This window comes from Drosophila tropicalis, unplaced genomic scaffold, assembly GCF_018151085.1.
Source record: "Drosophila tropicalis isolate 14030-0801.00 unplaced genomic scaffold, ASM1815108v1 contig_845, whole genome shotgun sequence".
NCBI lineage: Eukaryota > Metazoa > Arthropoda > Insecta > Diptera > Drosophilidae > Drosophila > Drosophila tropicalis.
Window position 1 is genome coordinate 11,063,387 of NW_027173338.1, and position 16,812 is coordinate 11,080,198.

General features: G+C 36.4%; 2 protein-coding genes across 3 annotated transcripts; both read left to right on the forward strand.

The window, feature by feature from the left end:
* The first annotated feature begins 1,602 nt into the window (after nucleotides 1-1,602).
* On the forward strand, nucleotides 1,603-4,056 carry LOC137580859 (uncharacterized). Its single transcript, XM_068294994.1, has one exon. The coding sequence runs from the start codon at nucleotides 1,654-1,656 to the stop codon at nucleotides 4,054-4,056; it is 2,403 nt and encodes an 800-aa protein (XP_068151095.1). The 5' UTR covers nucleotides 1,603-1,653.
* Nucleotides 4,057-10,273: 6,217 nt separating this feature from the next.
* On the forward strand, nucleotides 10,274-16,590 carry obst-B (obstructor-B). Of its 2 annotated transcripts, none has more exons than XM_068295080.1 (6): nucleotides 10,274-10,299; nucleotides 10,449-10,510; nucleotides 13,964-14,174; nucleotides 14,569-14,687; nucleotides 15,873-16,269; nucleotides 16,336-16,590. In XM_068295080.1, the coding sequence occupies exons 2-6, from the start codon at nucleotides 10,456-10,458 to the stop codon at nucleotides 16,484-16,486; spliced, it is 933 nt and encodes a 310-aa protein (XP_068151181.1). In that variant the 5' UTR covers nucleotides 10,274-10,299; nucleotides 10,449-10,455; the 3' UTR covers nucleotides 16,487-16,590. The 2 variants fall into 2 exon arrangements, with proteins under 2 accessions (XP_068151181.1, XP_068151182.1); XM_068295081.1 differs by lacking the exon at nucleotides 10,274-10,299 and adding an exon at nucleotides 10,314-10,348.
* Nucleotides 16,591-16,812: the final 222 nt, after the last annotated feature.

Genomic DNA, 16,812 nt, shown 5'->3' on the forward strand with positions numbered 1-16,812 from the left:
TCGTCGATGATAAGGGTATCTAACAAATTTGTTTTGGCCAAGTTATCAAAAAGGTGGCTCAAAGAACCGAAATTATACTCTCCTCGAAGTCTTAGGTGATTTAACTGTGGTAAATTGGCCATGTCTCTATATTGTTCAGGATCAATATCTTCATGCATTAGAAAATCTAATTTTTCCAGTTTTTGTAATTTATTATCACCAAAGAGAATGTATTTCCAATTGCCACTCAAAATGCTACCCAGTACCCAAGTTTGGATTGCATTCACAGCAATCGCTTAATTCTTCGGCAGTTATATTTGCAGTTATGTGCAGTTCCTCAAGATAACGAAAGTCTTTTAAGTCGCTTAGAGTGTAGACTGTGTAAAAAAAATAATTTTGATTAGATTAGATATATTAGTTATGAGATTCGAAATTCTTGCCTTACCTTCTGCCAAGTGAATATTTAGGTAAGTAATTCGTTTCTTTGAAAGTAGACTTACGATGGATTGAAAGATTTCTCGTAAATTTTCTCCATATGTGTATTTTAAAGTAGTTCTTGTTAAATTTTCATTTTGCTTAATGCCAGTGAACAATGATTTAAAATAAAAGTTTACATTGTTTTTTGTAGTACCCCTCAAAGTATAGCAAATCTGACCTAAGTCAATAGTAATTTCAGAAATTTCTTCAAATAGCCAGATTTCTAGGCTATTGTATAATGCCCTGTCCCAATAATAAAAGTGCTCACGAGTCCAAGTGCATGATGCCGCAAAGTTAATGAGATCGGCATATTTAAGTTTTAATTCTCCGGTGGTTCTCTTTTCAGTCTCACATTTGATTTTTAAGTATTTGAATATTTCATAGGAGCAGTAAGGATTAAGAAACTCTATTATCGGTCTACTCATTTTGCATATTTTCCTTGCGATTTTGTTTGTGGAATATTATTATTTGTTAAATCAAGTAACCAACAATGCGTCATCAGTCTTTTCACATATAGCAATTCTAATCTAAACAGTATACATATTTGTATGTATGTATATATATAGTTATCAGCTCCGTAGCACCGTACCGTTGCGCCCGAGTGTCAGTTGAGAACTGACTTGCGAATGTTTTCGAAATGTCAGCCATTTGGTCATACTTTGTAATCAAGAAGTGAGTACAAATAAACGCTGAGAGTATGAAAACAATACATCAACAAAAATCATCGTACAAATGGGTGAGATGTACACACAACATTTTCGCCGCTACGAGCGCTTAAGTGTTCGGAAGGGAAGCCCGTAATGAAATCCGAGTAAGCTAAATGCCATATACAAAATTTGTTCAGGGTATACCCAAGTCGGGGCCACGGCAAAGTTAGGGGTATAGAGAGAGAGCATATCTCGAGATACGGACTCTCTGGCTTTTATTCTTAGCAAATAACCAATTTTTAAGAGAAATCTATAATCTTATAAAGTGAAACAAAATAATGCATTTTTGGTGACTTTCTTATACAGAAATTTCTTGGACGACAGGATTGAAATGGGTTTATTTCTCTTACTTTTTAATTTTGTTTAAAAGGCACAAAATCAAAATTTCAAGTAAGCCAAATTAAAAAAAAATAAATAAACAACAAAAATAACAAAAAAAGAAAAGAATTGAAAAAAGCACATAAAATTTAGTTAGAAATAATTTTAGAGAATGGCGACAACTGCTTTACCTAATTTTGGAGAAATTGAGTGTGTTCGTTGGTTTCGCGGCTTGTCCGTAGAGCAGATTAGAGCCTGTAATAGATTACTTAATGCCCTGAGGGATGACACGGAACAGGGAACGACATATCGGGTGCGCTTTTGTTTCACTCAGCTTGGTCTCCATCCACCGGTGCCATCAAAGAGGCTAGAGGCAATTATGAAAATAAGCCATTGTAATGATCTGGCCTTCTTATGGTTCATCTGGGAGGCGGAGTACAAGCAGCCGCGAAACAAGAGCAGCTCCCTAGACTCTATGGATAACGACAATGAGTTCTTTACAGTCAATGAACAGCTGTTGTTCTCGGCAATGGCTCATCTGGATATGGCGGCCACGTTAAGGGCATTGGATCGTATTTTGCCGCTGCCTGCACACTCTAAGAAGAAATCCAACCATGAGGAAAAAGATCATGCGAATCTTGGAAAGAAGAATAGTGGCAGTCAGACTTATAGGAAATCCAAGCCGTACCTTTCACCTTACTTTGCTCCACATGTGCGACCAAAACAATTTGTACCCAAGAGGAAGTTGGTGCCAGATTTTCAAAAACTTGAGTTTCCCGAATATAGTCATTATATGGATCCCATGTATGAGATACCCAACGAAAAGTCACGATGGTTCTCACAATACGAATTGTCACCGGGAAAGCGAATAATTAAAAAATTACTCACCCAAGAACTGGATCGTCTGTTTTTCGATAGCGATTCCGTCTCTTCGGAGCCGGACTATGCCCTTTGCAATACACATAGATCAATGGAAGAGGAAATGGCTCTTAAGAAAAAGGAGTTAACCGACGAAGCATTGCACAACTGTCTGGCTCAGTTGGATGTGGTTGGATCGGAGAGGCAAGCGAGACGACAACGTATCATCAAGTCCTTGGAAGAAGAGATCCAATGTGCAGCAGAAAAAATGCATCAATTCTCACGTCGACAGCTTACACAATTGACAGTGCTTCGCAGTGATGGATTAAATGCAGATTGTCGACTCTGTCAATACTTGGTATCATCACCGCCGCCCAGAAGGGTACGTAAAGCGAATCTGTCTGTTCTAATGCGTGGATACATTGATCAAATTGACCATCCGCTGCCGCCAAAAGAAGAGGACACACCTTATGTGAAAGTTCTAGAACTACGTGGTGAACGAGAGTCTCGCAGTTGTTGTGACAAGACCGATTGTACAACGGTCGAGACAGATACTTTGAGGCGGAATCCAGGGAAGAGCAGTCAAGCTAGCTTAATTAACCGAAGTCTTGCTGGCGGTGGTGCGGAAACAAAAGATAATCGTCGAAAGAAGCATCGTTCGACCATTAAAAAGGCTTCGATAGCTACCGAAAAACAAACTTATTTAAGAAATTTAAAAGATCTAATCCCCGTTTGCGGTCTTAGGAAAAAGTGTACCTATACAAATGTTCCCAATGATAATCTGCAAGAGAGTTATACTACCAAATGCAAAAGCGGTATACATTTGGATTATTTCAAAATCTTCGATCCACCAGAGTTGCCACCGTTATCACCTCAGGAAATGGACTGCGATCTGGGTGAGTTTCGCATAGATATTGAGGATAAGCAGCCCTTAATCGAAAGATATTGTGTTGACGCCCTCAATAAGACATTCAAAGATGAGGACGAGCAAGAAAAATGGGAGAACATACAGACTTCGGAGAATCCTAAGTATCCTCTATCCGTACTAAATGCCATTGATAAGTGTGCCATAAATATATTTAAGCAGGAGATGGCAATCAGGGATAAGATGCAAGAAACTGAACTAAAAGCTTCCGTTAATTCTGAGAATTTGCTACATATTACAAATATCGATCCTGATAATAGGAATCAAATGGTTGAACTACTCAAGTCGGGCCTAAAGATCCTACAGCGCGATCCTCGCTATGTTTTGGCCACGTTTTCGAATGCCCACAAATTGCCAATACTGGTTGATTGGGTAGCCAATCGTTATGGCAAGACTTACAATCGCCGGGAAATGGAACAAATAGTCAACTCATCGTTCTCTGTCTATGACCAACTTGATCGGATGAGACGTAATCCACTGGGAAAACTAGTACGCACCAATGTCTGTGGAATCGTCAGCTATGACGACCACGCACGAATTATGCACAGGGCCCACTGCATGAAAATGAAGTATCATCGACAGCTCAATGAGAAAGAGCTGGAGCAATCACGTCTCATTTGGTTAGCTTTACGAGGCTATTCTCATTTATCTGGCTACATTGGGGACACTTTCTTTGCCTATATGCCATCTCGAGAAATGGACCTAAAGCGACACAATGTTTGGAAGCGTTCGGATTACCGTGACATGGTTGAAACTCGAGTGACATTACGCCATAAAAGAGACCAGAGTTAAGTCACCAGTTGTCTACCATTGCAATGTCTAGCACCTATTCATTAAAATAGATGCTGGACACTGCAATCGTAGACAACTCGCTACTTATTCAAATGGTCTGATTTTGATGGCAGTGCCATTAAGAGTTCTTTCATCCTGTAATTAATATGAACTGGGATTGTGAAAGTGCCATATTCAAAGTAAAAGGAACACCTAATAAGGTTACCAAATTGGCTGTGACGTTCTCAAAATCTATCAAAACATGGATGGGGTTGAATGAAATTTGTCAATTTGGTTTTCTTACGTTAACAATCCCAATATGTTTGTCCTGATGCAAACAATGCAGATAACTATGTAACACAAGAACGATAAATGATAGGTACCTACATTTTTCTAATAAAAACTATTTCGTTGGTCGTCTATTGCATACTTATGGGATGATATTTTAGATCCAAGATACCAAATGCAAAGCTGGTACTGCAGCAGCTGCTTTTTTTTCTCTTAACTGAATGTTGGTAGACTCATTCATTCATTTGCCATTGCCATAACTGCAATTGTGTTTAAAATGATTGAACATTTTGATTACATTTTTGAATTGGCTATATGTGCCTACTTATGTAAATCAAGTTGCAAGCATTTTCTACGAAACCCAATTAAAAATGCTGATGCCCAACTAAACGGGCTAAAGTACAGTAGGCAGAATATGAATACCAGATATAACCACAAAAAGGCACATCGACAGAGTGAGGGCAAAGGACGAAACGCTTTAGAGTTTAGTTTGCCTGTCGGTTGAATTGGGGCCTAAGGCAGGTCAGGGGGAGGCAACACCATCGATGACATGCGACAATGTGGGCCACGCACTGCCGTTGCTCATTAATTTGAAAAAACGCGTTGAATATAACAACTGGTCTGACAGGAACGAGCTGATGAAAACCAGCAACAGCAGCAGCAGCAACAACAACAACTACAGCCGGCAAGCTGATGCCGTGTAATGGCGAATCCATGAGGCACGTGACACGTGTGGAATGCCACTGACACGTCGAAATCGACTTGATGACAGAGGCTGGCAGGCTGAAGGGCTGCCAGGCAGACAGTCAGGCAGGGCCAGAGCTGTGGCATGAGAGATGATGCGTGTGATGGAGTTTATGTATTAAATCAGTAAAGCATGTGACAGGATTATGATATAAATCATTGCATACTTTATGGCAATCAATTTAAAAGAGCAAAATATTTCCTGCTTTAAAATTGGAATGCAGAGAAGAGAATAGAATGGACAAGAGATTACCCAATCTCCATAAACATTATGTATACATATACATTCAGTATATAGCATTGTAGGTATTGTTGTTTCATGCGCAGGACATTGTTGCAAGCGCAGCAAAAAGTGTCAGATAATCGCCAACTAATACAATGAATTTGACCACAACTGAATCCACCTCCCCCCGACCCCCGCCACAGACCTTCAACTGCAGCCTCAATGGCAAATGTATAAGAAATCCCTCTATAATCGCCCCCATATTGCCATTAAATTCAATTACATGACAATAACGTGGCGCTTACGGCGCTCTGCGGTCCACTAAAAATTGAAAATAAAAATAAAGCGTCAAATAGATAAAAAGTGAAAACTTAACTAAAACTCAAACTATCCAAACATGGGCGTAGACACCCAAGGTTCTTCTTCTACGTTATGATTTATTCTATATAACATACATACATATATCGTTTTTAAAAAGGAAAGTATGCCTCACTTTAAAAAGGGAGTTGAAAACTTTACCAAACCCAGATCTAAGTTTTATTTTCAAATCTATAAATACCAAGAAGCATATCGCAATAAAATTACTGGACGCATAAAATTTTCATCTGCCTTTAAAGAACTTTCAAAATGCATTTTGGAAATCGAGACAAAGTTAAATTTTAAAGCTATAGCTTCTGCCACTGTCGACTTTGTCTGCCCCACTGCGTTGCGCCTCTGGGACAAACAAACCATAAGAATGGAACAAAGCAAGGGCGAAAAAGAAGCAGCAGATGAAGCAAACGTGCCCAAGGGCGCTGGCAACTATCAGCAAGAAATTATGATTAGCTTTTGCTAAAGTTTTTTGAACGCAGTCAGCAACAGCCACTTGAAAACTGCATAAGCTGACGCTTCTTCCGCTACCGCTTGGCCCCATTGAAGCGTGAAGGCAACTCTGGTTAAATGGCAACTCTGGAAAACTGGCAGCCATTTGAGAACCAAAAACAACAATTTTCGCCAACGCAACGTTTTTAATTTCACTTCTGATTGTGCTGATGCCATTGTGTCGGTTCGACTGTGTGCTCCATTTTGTACGCTTTGTGTAATCGCTTAATAATGCCCCCAAAATTATGCTAAGCGATTTTCATCTTGTTATTTTACTTTGTTTTATTATTTTCTTTGGTGCATTAGAGATACTAAATGGTTTACCGCATTCAAATAAAAATAAATATAAAATCAGCAGAGTCAAGCCATTAAAAGTCTTCTTCTAATGGTGGGAATCCTTTACTTTTGAGTATAGATATAGCCCGATAGTTTTTAGATAGACTTAAAGTATTAGTTAACAAGAACTTGATTTCTAGGCGAATTAAAGGATATAAACTAGCACAAGTGTTCCCCCTAAAGTATGCAATAACCAGTTGAAGAAGGAGGATGGGGCACCTAAAAATGATTTGAAAATAACTTTTTGCAATGTTATCAAATCAGATTGGGACACTTGTATGAAAATGCACTTTAGTCTTTCTTCCATTTAACATTATATAATCAAAATATATCAAAGTAATATTACTTTCCAAATCCCAAAATGTATGGCCATAATCAATATGCTCTATACATGTATATACATCTGCCATTCCATTTATTTTTAAAATTTTCATACATATGTACATGTAGGTATATTCACGTTTATGTGCAATTTGCATACATTTTGGTAAGCTTTAAATACAAGCGAAGGTAAAAAGTAGACAATTTCAGCAAAAGCGAACAATTTGTCACAATTATTGCCCTCAAAATGACAGGCAAATGAAAACCAAAGAGCTGGAAAATAATTCCAAGCCCAAGGCAAGGAAAATATAAGCCATTTCGGGTCTTGGGCACAATTTTAATTTTTCTTTTTGTTTTTGCATAGTTAACGATGACATTCAGTGTTAGAGGACAATGATGCAGCAGCAAACAGGACACACCTGCAACATTTTGTTTACGACATTTTGTCATATTTTTTGGTTAATTTCAAAAATGCAAATCATCGAACTCACCATCCTCCTGCTGTGAGTGTGTATGGTTGGCCTTTGTCCTTTTGGCTTTTATGACAAATTTTACCATCATAGATCATGAGAGGCTTTGCCTCGTTAGAACTATGTAATATTTCACAGATATTTCCGTTGTTTGTTTTGATATTTTGGTATTTTGTTTTTGGTTTTTGTTTGCCTGTTTCCATTTTCAGTTCTCCATGGAACATTTTCCTCTTGTCATTACCCTTTGATATGTTTACAGTGGGCTCAATTCCTGGGAACTGGTCCAAGCATTTTGTTAGTTGCCTATTGCCTAACATTTAGTTGGTTTTTTGTGAGTCCTTAGTCCTTTCATGTTCAATATTTCAACCAATTTTAAATCACAATTTGATGCAAAAGAAAAATTGTGTAAATGAGAAATGCATAAGACATGTGCTCGGATTTATAATTAAAGTCAAAGAATATTATAATGAATGTCGAGTGTCGACTTTTATTTTACTCTAAAAAAAAAGGAAACTTAAACAACTTAATAAGGCAAACCTACTGATATTTGCTAAGAAAGGAAAGGTAGCCAAGTTTACTGAACTGAACATGGTATAATATACATACATGCCAGAATATACTGAACCAAAAATTCTAGGACAGCTGCCCCACAGGATGACAGTTTGTTTCACAGTTACCCCTAGCGAAAGGCTTGTACCTCTAAGAAAAACACACATTATAACTTGGAACCAACTATTAAATAGGTAACAAAAGGTACTTTATGTTTATATGCAATTCACTTTCTCTGCGAAGCTAATTAGCCTGCTTCTAGAGGACTCAATACGCAGTCTCAATGACTTGTCTAATTGGCCCAGTAAAGTGCTTACTTTACTATATCCTACACTAAACAATAAGAATAATATCTAATATTGTCAAAACGATTTTGATCATGATAAATGAAAATGCTACCCCGTTGTCAATTGGCAGAACATATACTAATACTCTTGATTAAGGCTTAAAAATATAAATTTTAACTTTTAATATTTATTAGATTTTATTCGAAACTACTAAAGAAGTTAAATTCTTATTCCTTTCCGCACTTAGCTGGGGTATGACAGCCTTTACATTAGTCCTTACTAAAGTATCCAGAAAGACGCCGTTTACAGCAATGAAATTAAAACTTTTGAGCAACAGATATCGGTCCATATAGATGAAGTTAAATAATGACACTGAACTTGTTTGCAGCATACAACGTTTGAGTTTCGTAGGATCCAACTGAAAGAGACAAGAGTATTTTATTTGATTTTGGTTAATGTCTATCGAAAGAACTCACCAATATTTCTCTTTCACCAAATGAACGTTTCGATAATCGACGTAGTTCAAGGATATAGAGGCGATCAAATATTCTGCTTTCCATTTTAAAAATATCCCGGGCCATTAGGATAATTCGAAGCATAGTTGAACTGAACCAACAAACCGCAAACATTTCAAATAATTCGTTCACACAAGTGGAATCCCTACAAGTCTCAATAAAGACGCCGCATACCAGTGTTACCGCAACAAGTTCACCGATTAACCTGGCCGTATGGATTAGCCAACAAAGTTGATCTATATTGCTACGTATTATTAATAGCTCTTTCAAGTATTCTAAGCAAAGAAACCAATTCCCTTCCCTCAGAGGTGATTCATTTTCCAGATATTTGTCCAGACCTTCGATTAATTGGTAATGCCAAATCATGGCCACATCACAAAGATACAGGGCAATCATTAATCGGCCATAGGATAGGGTTGCGGGAACTAAGTAAAATGTGTCCGAGATTATAGGAAGAAAAAAAATATATGCAATAAATTCGCGTAGAAAGTAGCACAGTAACCGCATTCGATTAATATGCACTTCTTTGCCAACTAGTTTAAAGTGGCTCCTTTTCAGTTTAATCATTCTGTTTATTAGCTCGCAAATTTCTTTGGATCTGAAAGCCAAACACCAAGTAACATGGAGAACACAAACATCACGAAAAAAGGCCAGAATAAGGACTGTCAATCCATATATAACGGCATCGTTAAATTCCTGTCCCGGAAAAAACAACATACTTCCGAAAAAAGCATGAATAATAATACAGAAGCCGGCCAAAACGTAAAATAAACGCTCATTAACCCTAATCCAAAATGCAGATACGCCAAACAATTGTTCTTGGACTCGATATTGAAAAACATTAAGTGCGGGAATTTTAGTCAGCACTTGAAGGTAGCGCCACATTGTTATACAAATGCAAAGTTCACTAATCTAAAACTTGGAACCAACTAAATAAATAAACCTTTCCCACTTGCTACCAATAACCACTAATAAATAGGTAATAATGGGTACTCCACTCTCGTCATTTATCATAGCTACAATACCACTTTCTCTGCAATTAGACTGATGACACTTAAATTATGTGACGATTTTCCCCTTTCTGCGGCACATTACATTTGTTCAATGCTTTTTCCAATATTCAAAGTCATTTACTCCTGTGTTAACAAACAGTTTCTAACAATTAAGAATCTCTGTACTTTACTTGCTTTATACTTATGTTGTTTTTCAATCGCTCAAGTGCTTTAAGATTACTCAATTGTACGTCATCGATCCTGCGGAAAATTTCGGGATTGTGTGTAATTCTTTGTGAATGATCATTTATCTCTAAACTTTCGTTCAGGCCCATTTATCTCTGCACCCAAAGCAATACAAAGATTTGCAGTGGAGACTTGTGGGTCTAAAATTGTTGATCTAAAAAGCTCTTTTAGAGCTTTCAGCTGAAGCCGGTTTTTTGTATTGTTGTATTGTTGATATATTGCGCATGCGCCACCGACTCTTGCATTTTGCATAACCTTTCAATCAGGCCCACACACACACACACACACATACGTGCTCAAATCGCTTTTTCGTAGAAACCTTTAACCAGAGAAACTGGTAAACTTCACTCATCGCACCTTAAAGTCTTATGCGCATTGCCATTTTACTCAGTTGGCTCGAAGACGGCGACGCGTGCGCACAACGATCCGACGGTAAATAACGCATTTGGTCGATCCAATGCAATTCAATTAATAAGCAAAAGTGAATGTGTCGTTCAAGCATACATATATACAAAAAAAAAACCTTAAAAATTGTGTTTTAATATAAAAGTATTCATTTCGATTTATCCGTTTCTGTATAGGTTTTCTATGACTACAAATACAATGGCGCTTTTTAAAATTTGCATATTTGCCTTAGCAGTGGGTGAGTAGACATTTAAGCTCTTCATAGCCCACCATTTTTAATTGCAAATGTCAATTGGATAAAACGCATGTCATGAGTTTAACAGTTTTATTTGAATAAATTATGCCAATGGAAATGCTCTTTTACAATACAAGCAATCAGCATCATCAAAACAACAGGAAACAAAAGTTAAACAAAATGTATGCAGAACTTCTCGGCCCACAATTAAATAACGAAAATATTATTATTTTCGCATAATATTAACAACATTTGTTTGCGACTCGCCATTATCATATTGTTATGCTCTCACAGAGGGTATTATGACTTTTGATATGAATCAGGCTTTAGTATTTTGTACACTAAAGTCTAATATCTTCTCTCAATTATTTAGAGTATATGAAAAAACAAGATTGGTTTTTTTATAAGAGTAGAAACTTTAATATAATATAAAATTACTTATTATTTATTCAAACAAATTCCTTAAAAGACAATTCTTGAAGCTTATTATTCTTATTATTCACTGTAGATGAAATCTTTTGAAGAACTATATTAATATTTGTTTCCTAAGAACCTTAGAATATATAAAGCTTCCGTTTTGCGGTCGCCAGTATTTGAATTTCTCTAATGGAAGTAATTCTTACTAATTTACTGCAATGTGAATTTAATTTAAGGGTACATTAATTGCTGCATAAATACTCAAAATATAAGCATATAGAAACATATGTATATTTCCATGTATTTGTTCGAGTGAATGGGTAACTACACATGTAAATCAAAAGGTAAATGCCATCCATGAGAGACATTTGAATATTGTCACACTTGTTGGTGTTGGTTATTGTGTTTGGAATTTTGAATAGAAAATATTCGGTGGCAGATTTTTCGAAGTCGGGGGAATTTAATTTTTGCGGCAAATTTGTACAAAATTTGTGTGTTTCCATGGAAGCTCATTTAAATTGTATGTTGTTAATTTGTTGGAATCAAATGCATAAACTGGAATGTCCATGTATGTAAGTGTATATTGAATGAAAGGATAACTTCATCTGATGATGGGTGCAAACAAAACTTTGTAATTACAGTAAAGTGACCATGAAATACATATACATATCCATATACACGTTTGCCATAGAGAAAGAGGGGCTGAAATTGAATTGAATTTTCAGCTAATTAGAAGCCACTCAAGCAAAAAAATAGAAAATACAAAATTAACATTTTCCATGCATTTAAGTATTTAGCCAGAAACAAAGTGAAAAGTGCATTTCAATTTTTCGGTTTTTATAATTTTTGTAGACTCTGTTATTAAATTTAATCTATTTTAAATCTGTTTGCCAGCTCAATGAATAAGATGAAAAAAGTGTTTAATCTCATTCGATGTTCAATGAACTTAACACGCATGTCTCACCTACTCATTTCGTTAGTCATACTTCTTTTTTTTGCCCCACCCCCCAACACCCCCACCAAATGGTGTCTGCGTGTATGTGACTTGAATTCAATTTTAACCCAAATGGAAAAAAAATGAAATGAAAGGGGAAAAATGTATTAACGCTTCTCAGCACATTCGAGGCACTCAATTAAGCTAGTTTAACCGGACTGGAAATCAAGTCAAACCGGGACCAATGCCTGTCGTCAGAGTCTATGGCAAACTTGTTGACAAACTGTTGTCAGAGAGCGGCGTTCCGGCTGCGGGTCCACAAACAATAAGTCACAAAACTCAAACCGCATGTTGGGCTTGACATACTAAGGGGAAAAAAAACAAAACTCACTGAAAAGAAATGGAGTGAAAAAATGAGAAAAAAGATGAAAGTCTAACATTTATAGCCAAGGAAAAGTTGGAAATGACTACACATGTGGGTATATAGATATGTCAGCAAGTTCTCAGGGCATACAGAATATTCAAATGCTCTATTAATGCAATCTAATGTGAGTTTTCTAATCTATGCGACGTACTTGCTGTTTACCCAACTTTTTCTATGAAGATTAAGAATCTACTGGAATATTCACTCAATTTTAGCTTATTCCACGCTTTATCTCTTAGTCCCTAAATGATCTAACCCATTAAAATGAAGTCACAATCCTCATACATTTAATAAAAAGGAATTTTAATAGATATATTCAGATATTTAATGTCTTTAAAATTAACACAATCTTAAGAAGAAATCGAAAATAATCGAAAATAGAGGGCTATAAATATTTTGTTTAAAGAATTGGGAACTCTTTGTGTTTACTTCTTTGTTATATTTGAAGGATTCGCTGTTTTCGAATCCACATAAAACAATTTTACCACACTTTAAAATGTATTAAAATAAACAACAAATTGTAAATTGGTTCAATAAAAGATCCCGACAGATAAGATAACTATCTTAAAGTATAGTATTCCACAACCATTTTTTATATAGGTTTTTTGGTAATTTTTTTTTAATAGAGTATTGAAAAAACTAAAACAAACTCATGAAACAAAATGTTGGTTCTTCTCCCCTCTTGCTCATGTTATTTTTGGCCAGGTCCAAAGCCCGTGTATGAGACGTGTTTCAATGACAAGCGGCAGCTGCAAGAGCAACAACAGTCAACAACGGCAGCAACTTGCTGGTTGCTGTTGCTGTTGTTGCTGTTGCTTGTGTTGCTGGCGGCTTAAATGTTGCCTGACACTTTACGCACTAATTGCTCTGTGGAATTGTTTCTTTATTAACGTTTAATCGAATGTCAGCCAGTCAGCAACTTGGTGGCATTGTTGCAGCAAAAAAAAAAAAACAAATTGAAACTGTCTTTTTTTACTTGATTCCCTCCTTCGTTTCGCACTTCTCTTTCACTGGTTTTTAGTCTCTCTGTCGCTTTCTGTTGAACCATTTGCAATGCCTGAATGAAGTGGTTTACCTTGGAATTGTGTGTGTGTGTGTGTGTGTAGTCAATGTGCAACTTGTCGGAAGTGCATGGTTATGACTTGGCTTTTTTCGTTGATTAAGATTGAATGCCATACATTTTGTTTTAAACTTGGCTTTTACTTAAAGTCAATAAGCTGTCGAAGCAGCTGATGTGATTAAAAACAGCTGTTTATTAGCACTTTCACTTTAAAGGTCGTTCGCCAAAGATGTCGCAACTATGATAATAATATATGGCCCCATGAAAACAAAAAACCAAAGCGCTAACTCTCCGCTTATGTATATACCGGCATTCGAGTTGATATTTTATTTATTAAGTTCAGCGAAACCAGTTTATGGCTTGCCAAACATCAATGGAAAACTTGTGGGTAACAACTGAAAACAAAACACAAGACAAGAAAAAAAAAAATCGTTTTGCATTTTCTCATCTCTGTTATCATCAACTTGAACATAATTGTCTTTATTATAAAAAAAACTCTTCTTTAAGTGACTCAAAATGAAGCGTTTTTACAAAAATTTCAACAGACATTATTACTTTTGGCATCGAGATATCTGACATCAATATTTATAATCCAATTTTCCTTATATCTTTTGCTTATAGGAACCACATTAGCCCAGCACGAGTTTCGAGTTGGAGCGGGTCATCCGTCTTCCCAACGCCATTTGCCGCCACGCACGCGTGATCCTGTGGGAGAGGCAGCTGTCATACCCAAACGCAAACAGACACAGGATTACGAGCCCACCAAGCAGTGCCCAGAGGCGAATGGTTTCTACCCGGATAGCGAGCAATGTGATAAATATTATGCGTGCCTGTAAGTTGCTATGAAACTGAATGAAATCGTCATTCCGATGGCGTTTTGAGCGGAATTTATGTCGAAGAGAAAAGTTTTACCACAATTTATTGAAAAGCAATTTCAATTTTGCAAATGTAAAACTAAAGCTTAAATTGAATGTCCATCTAAAGGGCAACAAATGCAACTCCTAGTGTCCTTTTGGTATATTCTATTAGAATGAGAATAACATAAAATTAAACATATTAAATCCATTATCCTTTTGTTACTCTTCAGTACAATTAAAGAAGAAAATGTTACACAATGATGTTAACGTTTCAGTAAACAAATACTATAACTTTGGTTTTTATACTTACTTAGATAGAAAACTATATACATAAGTATTCACTGATCTCTTATTCCTTTTGATTTACAGAGATGGTGTTCATACTGAGCGCCTTTGTGCCGATGGCATGGTCTTCAATGATTACACACCCATCGAGGAGAAATGTGATTTGCCATACAATATTGACTGTACCAAGAGATCGAAATTACGTAAGTATCTGCAGTTACAGAAGACAAGCTAAATTTAATTCACTTATTCTCAGTTTATTTTGTCCTTTTTTTTTTTGGAGGTTTTGTTTATTTTTGCTTAATTTGTTGAATTCCTGTTTCTGTTTTGTATGCAAACTGTGTAGAATTAGCGAGGGGTAAATGTCATGCTCATACTCTCGGAGTGCTGTATATATGTACATATGTACATATGTATGTAACTTACATATAGCTAAACCTGAACAAAGTCAACTCATAAACGCGCATCGTGCTCGCACTTAGTTGCTCGTTACTTCATTCAACGCCTTCTTTGGGCTTGCTGTTTTTTCCTCTTTTTCTTTTGTTTCTTGTTGGTTTAAACTTATTTATTATGCAAACGGCATGCGAGGCGGTTAACCTAAATTGTTGTCGTCAATAGGTCTTTGGTCTTGAATCTTGGGGTTTCGGTTTCGGGGCTAGGGCGCTTTGTTTTTATTTCTGTACACGGTACACTTCTTTTATTGCCTGATTTTATTATTTCATTTAGCTTTAAATCTTTTGAAAACAAGTGTCTTCGTTCTTATAATTTAATTTCAGAAACTTTATTCTTTGAATTTCTTAATAACTTATTTGTCATCCATTAAAAGGCATTAGAAATTCCAATTACCGTTGACTTAATAGAATGGTATACACTTTTATATAAGTATAATGCACTTATGTCCATGCACATGCAACAGAGAAACAAAAAACACAGATGCTTGAGTAGAAAGAACTGTCCAACTATTTGAATATATATATTTGTATGCTGGCCCATAAACTTACAGTCTGAAGACCATAAACAAGCCGAGGCCAAAGAGTGTAGCAAGGACACAGAGACACACAGAGGACACAGTGATAAAGAATATGGAGAAAAGGCAGCAAACACAAATGGCATAAACTATTCCAGGAAATGTGAAAAATATGCTTTTCAATGTGAAAAGTCTTTTTTAATTAAAAATTTAAAAGAGGCAAAATAAGATTCATCTGTTAGTTAAAAAAGAATATATGTAGTTAAGAAAATGCAGAAATCAAAATCAACCCTAAAATGTAGACTAAAATAGTCCTTTCGATTCGTTCAGATGATTAATCAGTGGTGTCGAAAAGTTACTGAATGATTTAGCTTTGTTTAAATTGCTCTAATTTAATTTGCATTTTTCTATGTTCATACAGAGACACCACAGTCTTCTCTCCATTGCCCACGCAAGAATGGTTACTTTGGCCACGAGAAGCCTGGCATTTGCGATAAGTTTTATTTCTGCGTCGATGGTCAGTTCAACATGATAACCTGTCCCGCTGGCTTGGTGTTCAATCCCAAGACTGGCATCTGCACCTGGCCCGATGAAGTGGGTGTCACTGGCTGCAAGTCTGAGGATATATTTGAATTTGAGTGCCCAAAGGTGAATGAGAGTATTGCCGTAACCCATCCCCGGTATGCCGATCCCGATGATTGTCAGTTCTTCTATGTGTGCGTCAATGGGGAATTGCCACGTCGTAATGGCTGCAAATTGGGTCAAGTCTTTGATGAGGAGAATAAGCTTTGCGATTGGGCACGTAAAGTACCAGATTGGTAAGATAAGCTACCTAAAAGATTATTTTATTTCGTACTAAATTTCACACTCTTGTCTATTGATAGTGCTGACTGGTACAAAGATCGTTTAACTGATGCCGAATTGGAGGAATTGGAAAATCCCAAACCAAAGACGACCACCACCAAGAAGCCACCTCGTGTCCGAGGACCCTCTAGGCGTAAGCCCAAGCCAAAGGTAGTGGATACAGAAGAATAAGAGTCGACTGTTTAGCCTTAAGTAACACACTGAATTGAGCATGAAAATAACAAAAAATCATAATAAATATTTCTCTTAAACCGTATCAGAAATAACTATTGATAATTCAATTTCAATGTCTTTGAAATAAAAATTCTTACTCTGCCATTATAAGCTAATCCCGCTAATATTTTAAAAAATGTACTATAGTTTCTTGAAGATCCTAGTTGCCTTCTTCAGAATAAGTCTTGAGTTTTTTCTTTTTGTTTTCCTCTCTAAGGAAAGGATAAACCAATGTTGAGTGTCCACGCACACATTGTATAGCATACATTTAAGCATGTAAATAA